This window comes from Choloepus didactylus, chromosome 21, assembly GCF_015220235.1.
Source record: "Choloepus didactylus isolate mChoDid1 chromosome 21, mChoDid1.pri, whole genome shotgun sequence".
NCBI lineage: Eukaryota > Metazoa > Chordata > Mammalia > Pilosa > Megalonychidae > Choloepus > Choloepus didactylus.
The window spans coordinates 37,212,657-37,231,367 of NC_051327.1; the positions used below are offsets into that span (position 1 = coordinate 37,212,657).

The 18,711-nt window shown below is 48.5% G+C and overlaps 1 protein-coding gene across 1 annotated transcript; it reads left to right on the top strand.

Annotated features, from left to right (window-relative positions):
• The first annotated feature begins 789 nt into the window (after positions 1-789).
• Positions 790-16,177, top strand: RMI2 (RecQ mediated genome instability 2). The gene is made up of 2 exons (XM_037815086.1): positions 790-1,093; positions 5,054-16,177. The coding sequence occupies exons 1-2, from the start codon at positions 790-792 to the stop codon at positions 5,200-5,202; spliced, it is 453 nt and encodes a 150-aa protein (XP_037671014.1). The 3' UTR covers positions 5,203-16,177.
• The last annotated feature ends 2,534 nt before the right edge of the window (positions 16,178-18,711 follow it).

Here is an 18,711-nt window from a genome sequence, read left to right on the forward strand (position 1 = left end):
ATAGTGCTGCTTTGAACATTGCTGTGCAAGTATCTGTTTGAGTCTCCTGTTTTCAGTTTCTTTGGGTATATACCTAGGAATGGAATTGCTGGGTCATATGGTTATTCTATATTTAACTTCTTGAGAACCGCCAAACTGTTTTCCATAGTTGCTGCACCATTTTACATTCCCACAAACGATATATGAAGTTTCCAGTTTCTCGGTATTGTCACCAACCTGTTTTCCATTTTTAAAATACCCTCAGTGATTTTTACAGTTTTTCTTCTATTTTCTTCTTCTACACTTTCCATCTTAAAAGGTCCTTACAATGCATGGACGTTTGTCAAAAATATAGTGATTTATTTTAATTTTCACATTATTTTATGTTATTAGAATATAACGAATGAAAATAAAAGGGCGGTTTTACCAGCCCTTAAATTAAAGGGCTGGTTCTTCCAAAAGTGATTTCAAAAAGCGTGGTCTCATCAAGCTATTATTATTTATTAATTATTGTGTGCAGTAATGCAGTAATCACAGTCCTCGGGGGATTTGCATGCATGCCAAATTTTGAGAAACGTTGAAAGAGGGAGTCTTTACCTCCTTCCTTTCATTTATTTTTTTCTGTTCATTCATTTCACCCATTACTTAGGGGCGTTTATTTACTTTACGTACGCATGCGCACTCCTGGCGGCCAGGCAGGGCGCGCGGCCAGGAGGCCCCGCCCCCCGATGACAACCATTGGCCGACTCTGCTAGCGCGCGCCTGATTGGTGACCGCTTGCCGGGCCTCCCTGCGTGTCAAAGGAGCAGAATGGCGGCGGCGGCGGCGGCTTCGTCCTCGTCGTTTTGCGCCGGCGGCTCGGTGGCCGTGAGGCTGCCGCGGTCACCGCCGCTTAAGGTGCTGGCGGAGCAGCTGCGGCGCGACGTGGAGGGCGGCCCGGGCGCGTGGCGGCTGTCGCGGGCGGGGCGCGGGCCGCTGGAGCTGGCGGCCGTGTGGATGCAGGGCACGGTGGTGGCGGCGGGCGGCGGCGAGGCGAGGCTGCGGGACCCGAGCGGGCCCTTCTCGGTGCGCGGCCTGGAGCGGGTGCCGCGCGGGCGGCCCTGCCTCGAGCCAGGTAACGGCCCGCCGGGGCGGGGGCTCTCGGAGGGGGAAGGTGCCGAGGCTGGATCCGAAGCCGGGGCCGGGCCGTGGCTCTCCCACCTCCGGGCCCTTGCCGTCCCTCCCCCTGTCAAGTGTCACCCCTGCTTGCCTGATGAGAAGCATCACCTGAAGCCGGTTTAGAGAATACAGGTTCCTGGGCTCTCCCAGTCCTACTCGAGTCTCCAGGGGAGGGACCCCGGCAGCTGAATTGTAACAAGCTCCTTCCCCACCGGTGATTTGTCTTCTCCAGATCTAGAAATACTGTACTAGGAAACTTCTCTTCATCCCTAAGGGCTTAACTCAAATATCTCTTCTCCAGGGACACTCTCCCTGACCCCCTGGGAAGGGGGACCCAGCTGCACGTCTCCTTCGTGGAACTGTTGTAGGCTGTAGTTCACTAATGTTTGCCTCTTTTACCTGCAACTGTGCTCACAGGTGAGCTTGCATGGGACTCACCTGCAGGGCTTGTTAAAACCCAGAGGACTGGGCTCCACCCTCAGGATTTCTGACTCTGTAGGTCGGGGTGGGGCCCTGAATTTGCATTTCTAAGCAGCCCCCAGGTAAGGCTGAGGCTGTGGTCCTGGGGTCACACTTTGCAAACCCCTGGCAGACTCTGAACTGTCTGGGGCTGGGACTGTGCTTTGTGACACTTAGTTCCCCAGCATCTGGTCCAGTGCCTGGCCTGACACATAGGTGACCTTTTTTGGGGTACCAGCAGGTTTTTTTTTGTTTTGTTTTGTTTTCAGTGACAGGCACTGGACATGTCATTCACTCACTGAGATGTTTATTGACAGTACGGCGCCCCAGGCCAGTGGGACACACTGGGCTGCAGCAGAGACAAATGAACACGCCCCGGGGTGGAGCAGGGTGGGGTGGGGGCACAGACAGGACAAATTTCCCAGAGAATCGCTGATCCCAGGGGAACTATGAAGAAGAACAGAGTGCTGCAAGTGACCATCTTGGTCATACTGGGAAGCTTCTGTTGAGGTTTAAGCTAGGGAGGGCCAAAGGATGTGTGGACCTTCCCTCTGGGCTCCTTCCCCTGGGAGGGCCCTTCCACGCAGAGAGGCTTGGATTCCAACTGGAGGTCGGTTGGTCTGACCTGAGCTGCTTTGGACTCAGAACAGACTGAGGCTGACTTCCTGGCTCCTACCCTGCACAGCTGTGTGCTTTTCTTGGCTAATAATATAATAATTCTTGCCTATTGTATACATTCAATAGATTAAAAATGGCCTTGGCACAGCACCTGGCTCCTAGTGAGGGTTAAAAAAATTATGGTTATTGTTATTTATTATAACCCCCCACCACCACCATCCTTCAGTTTTCCCTCCATTTCTGCTTCTGTCTAGCATTAGTGTAGCACAGAGTTTGGCAAACTACAGACCACTGCTAAATGGTTTGTACATTTTTAAATGGTTGGACAAAAAGGAAGAGGAATATTTTGTGACATATGAAAAGTGACATTCAAATATCAGTGTCTACAAGTTTTGTTGGAACATATTCATTGACATATTGTCTAGGGCTGTTTTCCGCCAAGAACAGAGTTGAGTGGTCGTGACAGAGATTCTAAGGATCACGAGGCCTAAAATATTTACTGTCTGGCCCTCTGGAGGAAAAGCTCAGTGACCCCGGTCTAGCACTAAACTGATGCTGCTTTGTGTCTTGGTCCCCAGGCAGTCCGTGAAGGCAGGCCTGGGTGCCTGGGTCCCAGTCCTGGCATGGGTCTCTGCACTCTCTCAGTACCTTGGCATTTGAAGGAATGAGCACTGGAGAACCTCCACCTTCCCACTGGCCTGGATGCCTGCCAACAAGGGCTGTGTCATTTCCTTTTCCTAATATTCAGCATTCATTCACCAGGTCTTGATTGCCATCTGAGATGCTGCCTTCTGGTCGGGAGCCAGGCCAGTAACAGGCCACAAAGACCCAAAGGAATCTTATAGGTATAAGCATGCACAGGGTGCCATGGGCACCCAGGAGGGACAACTCATTCCACCTTGCAGGGTCAGGGAAAGCTTCCTGGAGGAGGGGGCCCTAAAGGACATGCAGGAGTTGTCTGTAGGTTGATCTGCAACCCTGATTGCTGGAGACTGAGGTGGTTCTGGGACATGGGACTTTCAATTTAAAAAAAACTGGGAGAGTCTGTCTTCCTGTGCTCGTGTGCAGTGGCAGGAGATCATCCAGGTCCACGGAAGAGCCCGTGCAAAGGCCTGGAGGTGAGTGAGAACATGGGGCAGCAGGGAAGGGAGGGAGCGCTCCCATAATGCCAAGCCTTGGTGCTGTTGGTGGGATACCCGCCTGCTTCCAGGTGGCCTTTAGCTGCAGCCGTCACACCAGAGCTCTCCATCTTCTACTCTCCTTCCCTGGAGCATCCAGCAGTTTGTTGCCGCAGGTGGCAGGTACTCAAGTACAGTCAAGTAAGAGACTCTCCCTGCCCTGGCGTTGCTCACTGTCTGCAGGGGGAGACAAGGAGGGAGGGATGATGCCCTAGACTGCCCTAGAATGCCGTGTGGTCGGTGTGGATCCAGGAGCAGGAGCTGCACTCGAGAAAGATGCAGCTGCGGGTGGGGAAGGGGCTGTGTAGAGGCAGAGCCTGGGAGCTGGGGAAGACTTTTGAAGTAGTCAGGGCAAGAGAGGATGGGGGCTTGAGTGAAGGGAGTGGGTGTGTGGGGAAGGAGAAGGAGATTCACTTTTTGGAGGGGTGGCTGGGGGCAGGTAGAATTAGCAGGACTAGTAACTAGTTTGTCTGTGATCTCAGGAAGAAAGAGACACTGACTCATCCATCTAGTGTGCGCCTTTGTGGTATCGTTAACCTGTCCTGATTGGGATCACCTCAGTTTTGTTTCCTGGGTCTTCTATGGTTCTTTTTCTGAGGCTTCCATCTCTACAAGCACTGTGGGGCCATGCAGAGGGAGTGGCAAATGTATTTTTAGAACCAGTTTCTGTCACTGGGGAACCTGATGCTACTTGTTCATGTAGAATCTGGAGATGGCTTCAGAGAAACCTAAATACATCCTGCCAGAGGTTGCACTCCAAAGGGCTCAGGTGTCAACTTGCCTGACTGCCTTCAGTCAATGCCCTGGGGCCACGTGAAAACTCAGTCCTGATGGATGGAAGGATGCAAGATGTGATTAAAGCAGCCTGGCAGGGGCATGCAGGGGGGCTGGCCGGGTGCCCACCCTCCCTGCTGTGTTTGGGGTTTTTTACACAATTGAGTTTTGTATGGTAAGGCTGGCCAAGTTTTGCTTTCAAGGAGAGCCACTTCCCCGAGGAAATGGGAAGAGAGTCGCGGTTAAATGTCATTCGCTCTTTCTGATGGCAGCCTGCCCTCCTGTCGATTTGCCTGAGTGTGCCCAGCCAGTGGTCGGGATGAAGCAGGAGGTGGCAGGGATTGGTCCTGGGCAGTTGGAATGGGCAGGTTGGGGGAGGGCTGCCACCTGCCTAACTCTTTTGGTAGCATCGAGGGGAAATTGGATTTGCTTTGGGGCTGTCAGGGGGTGTCTTTGCAGAAAGAGGACTGTCCTCTGTGCACAGACCATTCCCATATTCTGTGGCATTGAACAGGGAACGCAGTTTAGGCCAAAGCTTGGGCTCTGCCCCTGCCTTAGAGCATCTTCTCTCATTTTAACTTACACTCTGATGTGAGGGTCTTTTCCGTTCTTAGGGCTTATTTTGTGCATGACCGTAGCATGCTGTGATTTTAACGTTCTAAAAGCCAGAAACCAAAGGATGTCATCCTCCGGGTTAAATGTTTGACTTATTGTCAATTCATATACATTTTGATCACTGACTGCCTTGGCATTTTGATATCTACTATTTGATTTTTTTCTGCCTCCAGTTTGCCTCCAGTTGTGCTCTCTGAAGGACCAGGTATCTGATTGCTTTTTTTTTTTTCCCTCTTAATTTGAACATTCAGCTGGACTTCTTGTTCTTCTAGGAAAGTATGTGATGGTCATGGGTGTGATTCAGGCGTGCCACCCCGAGCCGTGCCTTCAGGCTGTGAAGATGACAGACCTTTCCGATAATCCCATCCATGAATGCATGTGGGAACTGGAAGTGGAAGATTTACACAGGAATATTCCTTAGATGATGTTGGAACTATAAGACAACTGAAATTCTGGAGCTGTCGAGGCTCTTAATCCATGTGGATTTCATGGACGTCATTCAATGTACATTTTGTAAACGTTTTTCAGAGAACTTTGTTTGATCAAAGCATCTGGATGTAGAAATTTTTAAATGCTAGGATACTTGAGTTAACTCAGCCTCCACTGCGCCCCTTGCTTTGAATATGTTTGCTGATGAAAAGCAGATGTTTTATTTTTTTTCTTTTGGGTTTTTGCATGTTAATATTTTCTCTTTCTCACTTTCTCTCAGAAATTTCATGTTGCATTTTCCGAATTTTACAAGGGTGATACGTTTTTCCATTACTGCTGTGAACTTGCTTTACGATGCAAAATTTGAATCTCAATGCTTGCCCACCATGCTTAAAGTGTGGTTATGGGCAGGAAAACAGACGGCATAAAAAAGGAATGACATCACGATGGCGCCTCTGTTTTTTCTCCACCAACGACTTCCATATCCAGTTTGCAAGTCTATTGGCATTTTCTGTCTAACTGCAGGCATCTCAAAGATACAGCTGTCTTTCCTCTTCAGACACCACTCAGCCATGTAAGGTCAGTTTCCCACAGATATGGAAGGTGATACCTGCCATGCTTCCTTCACTTAGGGATGTTGAAAGATGCCATCAAGTGGCATTAACATCAAGTTTGGAAATGACTTTCAGGCTTTAACTGAACTTCTGTCTCATAATTTTTGGTGAGGCACTGCGAGGGAGCAACCTCCTGGTTTAGAACTCTTATGTCATTTTACATGGAGTGACTTTTGTGTTGTGGGTGTATTGAATGTTAGGGTTCTGTTTATTACCCAGGCCTCATTTTTCTTTAGCTTGTGAACACCAAAGGGAGTGGGATTACGTTCCAAAGTTGCTGTAGAGTTGTCTGGATTATTGATGTTCTACCACAGATAAATTTATTTTTATATGCTGTTCTGTTTTTAAACTGTAGAAATTTCTTTTACAGGTGGGGCAAATTGGAAAGTACACATTGTTTTTAATTATTGATCTGGGCTTGCTTGTTGAAAGTTTGAAGGTTGTTTTGAGTGGTTCATGTTCAAAATTTGGGGTTTTAAAAGCAACATTGTTGAGCTCTAACAGGGGTTTTGCAACCCTACAGACCTGAATTTGAGCCCTTTGCTGGGCAGAAAACTTGCTGTGTGGCTCTGAGCAGGTTACCTAACCTCTCTGTGCTTCAGATTCTTCGTCTCTAGAATGCAGCTTACACTCAGCCCATAACACTGTGAGGAAAAAATGCAGATGTGTGTGAGTCACTTTGACAAACACCAAATCATTGTTGCTGGGAAGAGCAATAAGTTCTCACTTACATCCATTGGTTGCCTTTTTTTTTTTTTAAATAAACTTTATTTTTTATAACAGTTTTAAATTTACAGAAAAATTACAAAGATGGTACAAAGAATTCCCATATACCCCACACACATTTCCTCTATTATAACATCTTACTTTATTCTGTTACATATATGCACACTTTATTGTTTCCTAAATTCCATTGTTTATTCAGACTTACTTCGTTTTTACCTCCTGTTTTTTTTTCTGACCCAGGATCCCACATTATATTTAGTTGTCAGGTCTCCTTAGGCTCCTCTTAGCTTTCACAGGTCAGCAGTTGCTTTTGGTTACTTTGAAATTTAATTCTGTTACAGTCCAGGGGGTCTGTGTTGTAGGGTTCTTAGGTAAAACTTGATTACAAAATTACTGGGAACCCAGTAGTAGCCCCTTGATCTGGGACTCTGGTGGACTCCCTGTGACCTTGAACCAAAGTCTGCCTGACTTAAGGAGGTCCCCCCACTTATCTAAAACCTTTTCTGCCAGCAAACTGACCTGGGCAGCCGAGAACCCCCTGTACCAGACCCTGTCCAGTTTGTCCCCACCTACCTTCTAGTAAATAACGCCCAATTGAAAAATGCCAATCGGGCCAATTGTTGCCTGGGCAATGAAATGTCTCAGGAGTGTGGGGGTGGGAAAAGGAGGGTGCTGTGTGTTTTGTCTAGGGGGCCCCCAAGCTGCTGGTGGCTGTGCTGGAAGCTGGCTGTCTTGGTGTGGTAGCTCAGCTGTCATTCCCTGCATATCGATGACTCCCTGTTTTGACCAGTGTTGCCTCCTTACATCACCAAATGAAAACACATCTCGGGGATTTTAGTTTTCTGGTACCAAATCAAAGTTGACTTATCAGGAAGGTACCCCACGTCAGACGATGGCAGGCCTGTATTCTAGCTGGGGAGCTTCCCTTTTGAAACTGGCTCTTTTCTAAGAACTGAAAATAAGCAACCTAGGCTGTGACTTCACTTTTCTTGGAACTGCTTTACTTAGGAAAAAAATAAACAAATAAACCCCTCATTTAGCTGGTTTTGGATGACTGAGTTCCCTGATTCTTTCTGTTGCATATTCTTGTAAAGCTGAAGTTTCACGGGAAAATTCTTTTGCATCAGGTGAAACAGGAGGGGGAGGGGATGACCAAATCACAGAATTAGTGATTTGTCTCTGGCCTGTTTGTGTCTGATTTAATGGTTGAAGAGGAAAATTCCTGGAAGGGGTATTGTGTGAGAGTTATTTTCAGACCATCCTACCCTCCAAGTAGGCTAGATTTGGCATTGCTAAACCTCGGGCCAGGGGTCCAGACTTACTGAGCAGCTGCTTATTTGCAAGGATAAGGGTAAAAGTGCATGTTCAGCCATGGCAACCGACATTTAGCAGACATCTTGGAGCCTGAGCAAAAGGACTCTTCAAGGGGGGCCCCTGCCTGCTCAGGTTAGGGAGACAGCGACTTGGTCACACCTGGGTTCCAGTTCTGGAGCTGCCCTTTCCTGCCTGACCTTGGGCTTGGAGGTCAGCATGTAAAGTGGAGCTAATTCTTCTTCCCCAGGGTGGTTTTAAGGAGTAGAGAAGCTACACAGTAATACCTGGTATTGGTAGGTTCTTGGGAGCCGGATTAGACGCCCTTCCTCCCTGCATATCACCGTAGATGTGCACACAGATTGTTCTGAGATCATCTGTTAGTATCTGTGTCCCTACTGGAGGGGCCCGTGGTGCTGCCTCTGCCTCTTATCTCTGTATCTCCACCCAGGGCCTTGCATAACTTGCTTGGGCAGTCTGAAAATGTGGGGAATGGCTGGCGTTTAGGGTGCAGGACAGAGGAAATATACAAGCAAAGGTACAGTGTTCTTGAGTTTACCTTTGGCTGGCAACAGTTCGCAAATGAAAGGAGCCCTCTTAGAGGCTGTGAAGCAACCCCCAACACCCCTGTATTTTATAATTGGCCAGAGGGTGCTTGGAAGTGCAGTCTGGGTAAAGACATAAAAGACCCGAGGAAAAGGAGACAACTGACTCAAAAAAAGGATTTGGGCAGAATTCAGCCCAGTTGTGTGCCAGGGACTGTGCTCGACACTCTTCCCTGCATTATTTCATGTAACCGTGTCATCGCCTCTGGGAGTGCACTCCCCCTACCCCAGCTATGGAGATGAAGTCATTTGGTGTGGTGGGTGCCCCCCATTGTCAGGGACTCTGTCCCCTCTGAGCCTGTGCTTTAGCTGGAGGCCAGGGCGTCCTCTCTGAGATGGCTCTTCACTGGGAGACTCGTAGGGGAAGCTCCTGTCTTTACACTTAGGTGGTGGCACCCCCTGTTGGTCAGTCCCCGCAGCTCGGCTGCCCTGGGTTCGTGGACCTGGGAAGACAGCCAGTGACCAGAATGAAGAGCCATGGAGTGAAGCAAAGGAACGAAACACGGCCAAGAAAAGCTTCTCAGCCACTCTTTCCAGCCTTTTGCCCCTTATGGCCAAGCCATCTTGGAGTGGAGGGATTGTGTTGGATTGGGCAACCAGATGGGTTGTGACAGGCCTGCTTTTGAGCACCAAGTCTTCCTGTTCCCAAATGGGAGGGACCCTGGGTGAGTGACTTCACCTCTCCGAGCCTTATTTTTGTCATCTGTAGAAAAGGGGAAGGTTTGGGTTGGAGAGTGTAGGTGGTTTGTCCACATGGCTAGTAACTGGAACCCAGGCAGTCTCAGCTGCAGCTCAAAAAATGTATGTTCTTTCAGTCTTTCAGTCACCACTTACTGAGCACCTACTGTGTCCTAGGCTCTGGGATACCCAGCGAACAAAAGACACGTGGTTGCTGCCCTATAGGGCATCTCTCCTGCCTAAAGCTGGAGAAACTTTTCTGCTTTTAAGGGTTTATCTAATTAGATTGGACTCACCTGGGTAATCTGGGATACTCTCCCCATCTCAAGGGCCTTAACTTTAACCACAGCTGCAAAGTCTCTTCTGCATGAATATTCACAGGTGGATTGTGATATGTGAATAGTCACAGGTGCCAAGCCTTGGGACTTGGGCATCTTTGCAGGGCCCCCTGCCTACCACGTCTGCCCTCTGACTCCCAAAGACACATGTCCCTTCCAAATGCACAATGCATTCACCCCCTCCCAAGGTCCCAGAAGGCCTCATCCCATTACAGCATCAACTCGAAATCCAAAATCTCATAATCTAAATCACCTGAACCTGTATGCATGCGGCTCTGGGCATCATCCCTCCCCAGGTGATTCCTCTCCATCTCTGAACCCCGGAACCCAAGAAACAAGTTTTCTGCTCCACACAGTGGGCAGCAACCAAGGGGCAAGAACAGATTACAGTTTCCACCCACCCTAACTTGATACATCCCAGGGGGATAGGATGGCCAGCCAGCAGGGTGGAGAACCGAGGTGAAAGGGTTGCACTCTGGTTCTGTCTTGAATCCAAGGGGCCAGAGATGTGACACAGGCAAGAAAGATAAAGAAGAAGAAAGAAGAGACAACGGGGCTCAGGCATCCAGAAATACCAACTACCAAGCATCCCTCCTGCCTGGTGAAGCCTGGAAAGGAAACGGGTGTCTCAAAAGGGTCTGTTAATTCTTAACTTCGTGTCCATGGAGATGAGGAAAACACAGAACCAGAACTTTTCATCACACAGGTAGTGTGTTTTAGAAAGGAGTTAGGCTTAGGCCCTGCCCCAGGATCTTCAAACGTGCAACTGGACTGTTTTTCTGCCAGAGATTTTCCCAGAGCCCAGCGAGCCTGGGCAGCCTGCAGGTGGGGCCTGGGGAGCGTCTAACCTGCTGATTATCAGCCCCACCTGGGCTGCTTTTACCCGCATCTTAGGAGAATCAAAGCCTTTAGAAAGCTGCCCAGGTGATTCTTATTGGCCTGGCACTGGGGGCTGCAGATTTGCAGCTTCCTGTCCCGGAGAAAGTTGGTGGAGGAGTCAGAGGTGCCCTCAGACGTTGGTTGACCAGGAAGAGGGTATGGAGGCCCCAGGGGCGCTGCCTGAGCCTCGGGGGCTTTCACACTGACGGGGACTAGCCTACCACCAGGATGGCGGAAACCTAGGATCTAGAGGAATTGGCCTGAGCCAGAGGACCGGAAGAAGTCAGGAGCCCAGAGTACCAGTGGGGCCACTTAGGCCCCAGGCTTCCACGAGGAGGAGGAGGAGGGAATGGAGGATGGAAAAAGCCTGAGCAGCAAGGAGGGGGCCAGCCCACCCTCATACAGGCTGCCCGCGGATGTCTGCGGTGCTGGGCTGCTGTGAAGGTAATGTCAGATTTTCTTTTTTCAATGTGAATCTATTTAAAGAAAAATATTAAACAGACATTTGTACAGGTGCCACATGAAAGACGTTTGGGAAATCTTGCTATAGACTGTTTGCTTTTTCCTTGATGTTCTAGAATAGAGCTGTGCTGCCTACCACGTCATGTGGCTTTGTTCCCCACCTGTTGAAATGCAGCTGGTGTGACTGACAGGGTGACCAGGTTTAGCAAATAAATGCCCAGGCTGCACATAGTGACTTCTCTCCGAAGAGTATGAGTTGGAAGGGGGTGGGGGTAAAAAGAGTCACCCTACGTGGGGAAATCTGACCGACACTGCCTCAGCCACGTGGTCAAGGTCAGCATCAACTGTGAAGAAGTCACGTTGACGGGATAGCGGTGCCATTGACAGGAGTGTGAGAATAGCACTTTCCCTCTGCTGTCTTCCTCCCCCAAACCCCTAACCCTGATCTAATCACGAGAAGAACATCAGACAAATCCCAATAGAGGAACATTCTACACAATATCTCACCAGTCTGCTTCAAAACTGTCAGGGTCATCAAAAACAAGGAAGGTCTGAGAAACTGTCTCAGCCGACAGAAGCCTAAGGAGACGTGATGGCTGAATGTGACGTGGGATCCTGGACAGAAAAAGGATGAATACACTTTGAAGGATTGTAGGTTATGTGAATGTATCTCAATAAAATTGCATTTAAAACAAAAGGATGTAAGGTAAAAGCTAAGGAAATCTGAATAATGTATGGGCTTTAGTTAACAATAGTGTATCCATATTGGTTCACAGAGTTAACGAGCTCTAACAGATGTACCAGGGTGATGTAAGACGTTAACAGTAAGGGAAACTGAGTATGGGGTATGTGGGAAGTCGGTATTATCTTTGCAGTTTTTAGGTAGAAGTAAAACTGGTCTAAAAAATAAAGTCTATTAATTAAAAAATACAGGATGCCCAATTAAATTTGAATTTCAAAACTAAAACCTTTTAAGAAAAAGGCAGCCCCACACTCATTTGTCTGAAATTCAAATTTCACTGGGCACCGTATATTTTTCTAGTAACCCTATTTGTGGAACTTGAATTTTTAATTCTATTGCAATTTAATTGATTTGAATTTAAATAGCCACACGTGGCTGGTGGTAACTGTACGGGGCGGCTCAGGTCTAGGGCTCTCGGCTTCCTCTGAGGTCAGCAGCTGGGAAAGCAGGTCGACACCTGAGGCCGGCGAGGTAGGGACTTGTTCAGAATCTTCTAAATCCACAGCTGGCCGTCCTGGCCCTTGACCTGGTTCCTGTGGAAAGAGTGTAGATGCTCTCAGAAGCCCGTGGGAGCCTGTGGGGGGCGGTTCCAGGACAGAGTCTGAGTGGGTTTGACAGCTGGGACTGGTGTTTGAGACACTAGTCAGGGACTGTAGGGCCTCACAACACATTGCCAGAAATTTAGTGGCTTAAAACCACACGCAAATACATCATCTCAGTTTCCGTGGGCAAAGGGGTCTGGCATGACGTGGTCACTAGGGTGAAGTCAAGGCGGTGACTGGCTGACCTCCCTCCAGGAGGCACTGAGAAGACTCGGCTTCCAAGCGTGTGCAGGTGGTGGACAGAAGTCAGTTCTCAACACTCGTAGGACTTGGATCCCCCCTTTCCTTGCTGGCTGTCCGCAGGGGGCTGTCTTCAGCTCCTGGAGCTCTCCATCCTTAAGTCAGCCACGTGCATGGAATCATTTGTGCTTCAAATCTTTGACCACCTCTGCCCTCTAACTCAGAGCTAAAGGGCTCAAGTGGTGAGTCTCAGTCAGGCCACCCAGATAACTGCCTGTCTCAAGGTCAGGTGATTTGGGATCCTAACTACAACAGAAAAATCCCTTCAAGCACAGCTAGATCAGCGTCTAGTTGAGTAACTGGGAGGTTTGTCTACACTAGAGGCTGGATATCTTGGGTGGGGGGAGCCATCTGAGAATTCTGTCTCCCACAAGACAGAACTCAGTCATAGAGGGTAAAACAAGTGGCTTGTTGAGCCAGAAAATATGGTTCCGAATCCCGGCTCCACCACCGCTAAGCATGTGACCTGGGACAGCCATTCTCTCCAAGCCTCTGTTTCCTCATCTGCTAAATGAGAATAAAAAGGGCTTTGTTCAGTTTTCAGTGCTGTGGACTGCATCTGACAGATGGGATGCAATTGGTGACTCCTCGATTGTTAGCTGCCTTCTCCTAGAGCTGCCCTGCCCATTTGGAGACCTGCTTTGTTCTGCAGGCGTGTTTTCTGCACTGTTCAAGTTCCCTGCCTCTCTGGTGGAGGAGTGAGCTCCCTGGCTCCGGGATCTTGGTGTCATGAGCTTGATGGACTGGCTCAGACTTGGCATGGGAGAGAAATGTCAGTGGAAAAAAAATATATGTGTGAGTGTGTGTAGTGAAATGTATCTCCAATTCAAACAAACATAATTTCACTTGCCTTCATGTGCATGGAGCCTGAGGTAAGGAATGTTTGGGAGGTAAAAGTTAATTTCCATCTGCTCCTCCATTGCTTGGCTCATGGAAGATGAGGTTTTTGGCTTAGGCATTCTGGGGCAGGCATTTTGCCCGGAGCATCCTGTTTATTCCATGGTTATGGGCTTTTAGTACCAAATTTGCTTGAAAACCTTGTGAAATTATTTATGGAGAAAGAAAGGACGAGGAATCCTGGGTAATGTGAAGCAACTGGCCAGTTCTGCAAACGTGCCAACATGGGTGGTTTATTGCTAACTGAAAAAACCTGTCTCTTAATCCTTTTTGCAATGCCTGGGCCTTAAGTGTTCCCAGAAGGCCTAAGGGGGTGGAATTGGCTCCCGGGGTGGTCGTCACTGTGACAAAAGGAGCAAGGAGCTCACGCCTGCATCTGAGGGTCCTTGAGGTGTCACCAGCCCTGTCTGGGGGAGTGAGGTCCCTCTCTTGTGAGGTCCTGGCCAGTGCAAGGTGTTGTGTGTTGGGGACAGTGGAGAGTGGGATTAGTTCTGGCTTTAAATTTGGTTGTCTGCTAAAGTTTCTGGAGGCATAGTTTGGGGTGCAGATGGGAACTGGGAACGGTCACTTTCGGAGTCCTTGGAGTCCGAGGAACCCCTTACCCTTCACTTATAAGCACAGTGCTCTGGACGCTTCCATCCTTGCTTTCAGAGAGAGGCAGAAGTTGAGGTCCCTGCTTTCTCTTCCTCGTTGGGTTTCTCTGTAAGAGAATGTTCCCAGGGACAGGCCATCTGGTTGGGCCCTTGACCCACAGTGTCCTTAGGGGGAAGCCTTTTGTCAGCAGCCCGGGCTCTGCAGAAACAGCCCATCTGAAGGTCTCTGGGCACGTCCCTGCCTGGCTGGCTCACTGGGCTTCATTTCTTGGAGCCACTGTGGCATCATTTAAAAGATGGGGAGAGCAACAGGCCCCCAGGGTCGTTTCAGGATGAAACGCGGCCCAGGGACTCCCACCCCCAAGCATCTCTCCGGGAGGAGGCAGGGACACAAGGACCTGGAGATGATACTGCAATTAGAGTTATATGGGTTTGCGGTTTCCTCTCACTGTCTCCACTTCCTTCCTGAAACCCCAAAAGAGGCTTCGCAGGAAAGGAAGGAACTTTTAGATCCCTCAGCACAGCTGGGAATGACTGTCCCTAAGCTGGACGGCGCCCAGGGCCACCGAGGCAGAGCTGGCCGACTCCGTGACGCCGACGGGAGGGCCTGTCGGGTCTTGTCCTGCTCGGGGCAGACCTCTTCCTAAGGACCTGCAGTGGTGCGCTAAGGGCAGCTGCAGGTGCCGTGGCCCCCTGGGGAAGGGTCTTTAATCCAGCGTGCATAGGACAGGGCCCCTGGCCCTTTGGCACTGGCCTCTCTCGGGACTATTAATTCTGCAGCGATGTGAATTAATGTGAGAAGGTGGGCTGCCGATCGTTAAAATAGTCAAGGGTGCTGCCAAGCTGCTTATTCTAGAACCAGAGAGGGGCACATGGGAGGGGCTCATGGGAATCCTAGCCCACTCCAGCCGCCTGAGAACCTGCTTTTAGTGGCTCTGAAGCAGGACCCAGTGACATAATTTGGGCCACCCAGTAGAAAATAAAAACATGGGGCCCTCCCTTAAGAAGTTATTAAGGAATTCAAGACGGTGACAACAGAGCATTGAGCCACGCACAGGAGCCCCTGAGTGCGGGGCCAAGTGTGACTGCACAGTGGCACGCCCAGCTGGAGAGGGCAGGGTGGGCTGTGGTGTGCACACCGGTGGATGGGGGAGAATTTCCCCAGGGAAGCTCGTGGGGTGGGCAGGACTTGCTCTAGTCTAGGCCAAGAGGTGGCCAAGTATGTGGCAGACGGTGACAGAGTGGGGGAGGGGCGCCCCTCTGAGCTCGGACACCTGAATCATCTATCACAGGGTTCAAAGACGCCCAGAGACCAGGCGACGAGGCAGTAAGACTGTTGGTCTCCAAGTCCGCATTTTTCAGAACCTATTTTTTTTTCCCCTTTGGATTTGCTGTATCTGTGATTTTGGATTATTCATCTTCTGTTACTTCCATTAGAGAAAGTTGACCAAGTGGGTGGCCCTCAGAAGCTAATCTGTCACTGTGCTGAACTTGAGGGTGGGAGGACAGACCCTGCAGAAAGCTTTTGCCCCCTGCTTCCTTTTCCTCTGGCGTCAGCTTAGTGCCTCGCCAGCATTGCCCATGGTGAGCCTCGGGGAGAACCTTAACTTTTCTGTCTTAAGTGAGATTTCCAAATGCTTTTCTGTCAGCTGGAAAAGGATGTGGTCCAATTACTGCAGTTTATATTTGTGTCTGAAGAGAGCAGGTTAGAGGTTTCTAGGGAAACCAATGTTTGCAAAGTTTGGCTTATACAAATTATTGGTGGAAAAGAAAAACATATGCCATTTTATTCTTTCTCCCGGACGGTAAACAGGAAGGGCAGCCTGTTTCTGGGTAAAGTGAGTCACGGAGCCTGGGGCTCTCCTTTGCAGCTCCCCCAGGGCTGTGGGCCCCTTTCTCATTTACCTGCCAGGTGATTGCCACAAAGGAAAAGGCAAACAGAGGCCTTGGCTCAGATGGGGTGGGAGCGGACAAAAGATTCTCCGGGAGGGTGGTGGACTAAGGGAGGAAGTCTACGGGAATCAAAAGGGCTTTCTTTTTCTTCCCCCTTTTTTTTCTTGGAAAAAAAAACCTCATGTTTAATTCTGAAACTGAAATGTCATTTGCAATACTTTCCCTCTCCTACTAGTCATCTTTTTTTTTTTTAAATTGAGATGTAATTCACATACAATAAAATTTCACTCTTTTAAAGTGTACAATTCAGTGGTTTTTAGTGTATTCACAGATTGTGCAAGCCTTAATAATTGTCTAATTCCAGAACATTTTCATCACCCCCCCCCCCAAAAAAAAAAAAACACCCATTTAGCAGTCCTGCACCTTCCCTTCTCTTCCCAGCCCCAGGCAGCCACAAATTATTTTTTGTCTCTATGGATTTCCCTATTTCGGGTATTTCATGTAAGTGGAATCATGCAATATGTGGCCTTTTGTGTCTGGTTTCTTTCACTCAGCCTCATGGTTTTTTCCATGTTGTAGCATGTATCTGAACTGCTTTCCTTTTTATGGCTGAATAATTCTTCATTGCAGGGGATGTACTGTATTCTCTTCTTCCTTTCATCAGCTGATGGACATTTGGGTTGTTTCCAGTTGGTGGCATTATGGACAATATGGCTACAAACGTGCATGTACACGTCTTTGTGCGGACATGTGTTTTGATTTCTCTTGGGGAGGTACCTAAGGGTGGAATTGCTGGGCCATGTGGTAAATTTGTATAATTTTCTAAGAAACTGCCCAGCTGTTTTCCAAAGTGACCACACCACTTTACAGTCCTTTGAGCAGCCCGCGTGCGGGTGCCAGTTCCACGTCCTTGCCAACACTGGTATTGATATTGCATCTTTTTAATGTTGAATCTTCATAGAACAGCATGCATGCACTATGGCTTTCTATTTATCTGAAGTGTTTTATATCTCTCAGCAGCATTTAAAGATTTCTTCTTATAGATTTTGCACACTTTTAGTGCATTTATTTCTGGGAGTTTTATTTTTTTGGGTGCTATTGTAAATGGGGTATTTTCTTCTATTAAATTTTCTAACGGTTTGCTGTTTGTACATAGGAAGGTTATTGGTTTGGGAGTTACTAATCTTGTACCTCACACCTTAAGTGTTTGCTGTATTTTTCAGTTGCTTTTCTTGGATTTTCTGGAATAAAGATAATTATTTCATCTCCTCCTTTCCCCCTTAAATGTCTTACTTTTTTCATTTGCCTAATTTCATCAGCTAGGACCTCCCAAATAATAGTGGTGCTAGAGGGAATTTTTTTGTGGTGGTGTTTTCAGCCATTGTGCTGTTTCTTTTGCTTTCAGCCATTTCAAAAGCTGATTTTTGGCTTGATGGGTGTATTATTTTATCAAGTAAATGAAGGATCTCCCTTTCTAATTGCAATGAGTTTTGCCAAATAAATAGTTTGAGGGAAAACGACTGCCCTCATTTCTGATACCAATTGCACATTTGGGAGTGTTAAAATATTAGGCAAGATATTAATTATGGGAGTTTATTTGAGCAGTTTATGATTCATGAATTGGGAAGCATCCAAATCGCACGAGGAAAGGGGCTCCACCGAGATAATGGAAAGGGGGTGCTTATACAAGGCAAACGCCAAAGCAAGTGAGGAAATGTTCCAATTGGCTGATGTTATGTTTCCATTTTACTGGGGGGGGTGTCTTACAAAGTGGGGAGCAGGTACACATTGATTGGTATGACATGCTTGTCTCTACTGGACCCAAACTTTTATTACCAGGTGTTGCTTATCTGCCATTCGGTGGTGTGCGTTCCTTCCATTTTCTTGGAAAGCCCCTGCAGGTCATTCGATTGCGTTTTGTCTTCTGCAAAACCCTTTCTCTGGAAAACCCTTTCTCGGGAAGAGGTCCCTCCCAGCAATGCCCAACTCAGGCGGCCATTGTGTTTTACTTAACGGGTGGTTCTCAAAACCACCCTCAGGGTCCATAATTCCCTTCTAAAGACTCACAGGACTTACTGAGAGTTGTTGTACTCGAGGCTACAGACTGTTGCAGAGCCAGGATACAAATTAGAACCGGCCGAAGGAAGAGACATGTGAGACAGAATGTGGGAGGGGTCCAAAAGTGGCGCTTCTGGTCGTCATCTTCCCCGTGGAGTCCTGCATGGCATCCTCCTCCGGTGTCCGACGTGTGACAGCAGGCACAGAGCACTGCCAACCGGGGAAGCTCACCGGAGCCTTGGTGCCCAGAGGTTTTACTGGGGCTCAATCGCTGTGTGCCCACGTGGCTGACCTTTAGTCTCCAGCCCCTCCCGGAGGTGGGAACTGATATGGGGTGGTCCGAAGCCCCTCCATAAGTCACATGGTCAGGCTGCCATCCTCTAGCCAAAGCCCCCAGGCAGGTCATTCCAGGGGCCTAGAGTGACCTCCCAGGACAAAGGGCAGACCTGTCTCTGGGGAAGTCAGTTCTTAGCCATACACTAATTTAATAAGCTTTTGTAATACATAGTAAATTTTGTCAGATGCGTTTCCACCATTTATGAAGATAATACTTTTTCTCTTAATATAGTAATATAAAGTACATAAAGAGATGTCCTAATACTGAACTACCCTTGTCACACAGGCCTCATTTGGTTTGGGCGATTTCTTCCTTCAGTATCCTGGTGGGTTGCATCTGCTAATATTTTGTGTTGGATTCTTGCACTGATGGATACGTAAATGTGGTTTGTCTGTGGTTTCCCTTTATTGTGCTAGACTTGCTGGCCTTTGATATCAGTGTTCCACGCGCTTCCTTAGACTTCCAGCAGGTTTGAGAGACTTCTCCCGGGAAGCCACCCTTGCTGGAGGTTGTACCTCCTCCCCCC

Excerpts from the sequence above, each read along its gene's own strand:
- RMI2 (XM_037815086.1), top strand. The coding sequence starts at position 790 with ATGGCGGCGGCGGCGGCGGCTTCGTCCTCGTCGTTTTGCGCCGGCGGC. Across the intron at positions 1,094-5,053 it reads GCGGCCCTGCCTCGAGCCAG|GAAAGTATGTGATGGTCATG; the intron begins GTAACGGCCCGC and ends TTGTTCTTCTAG.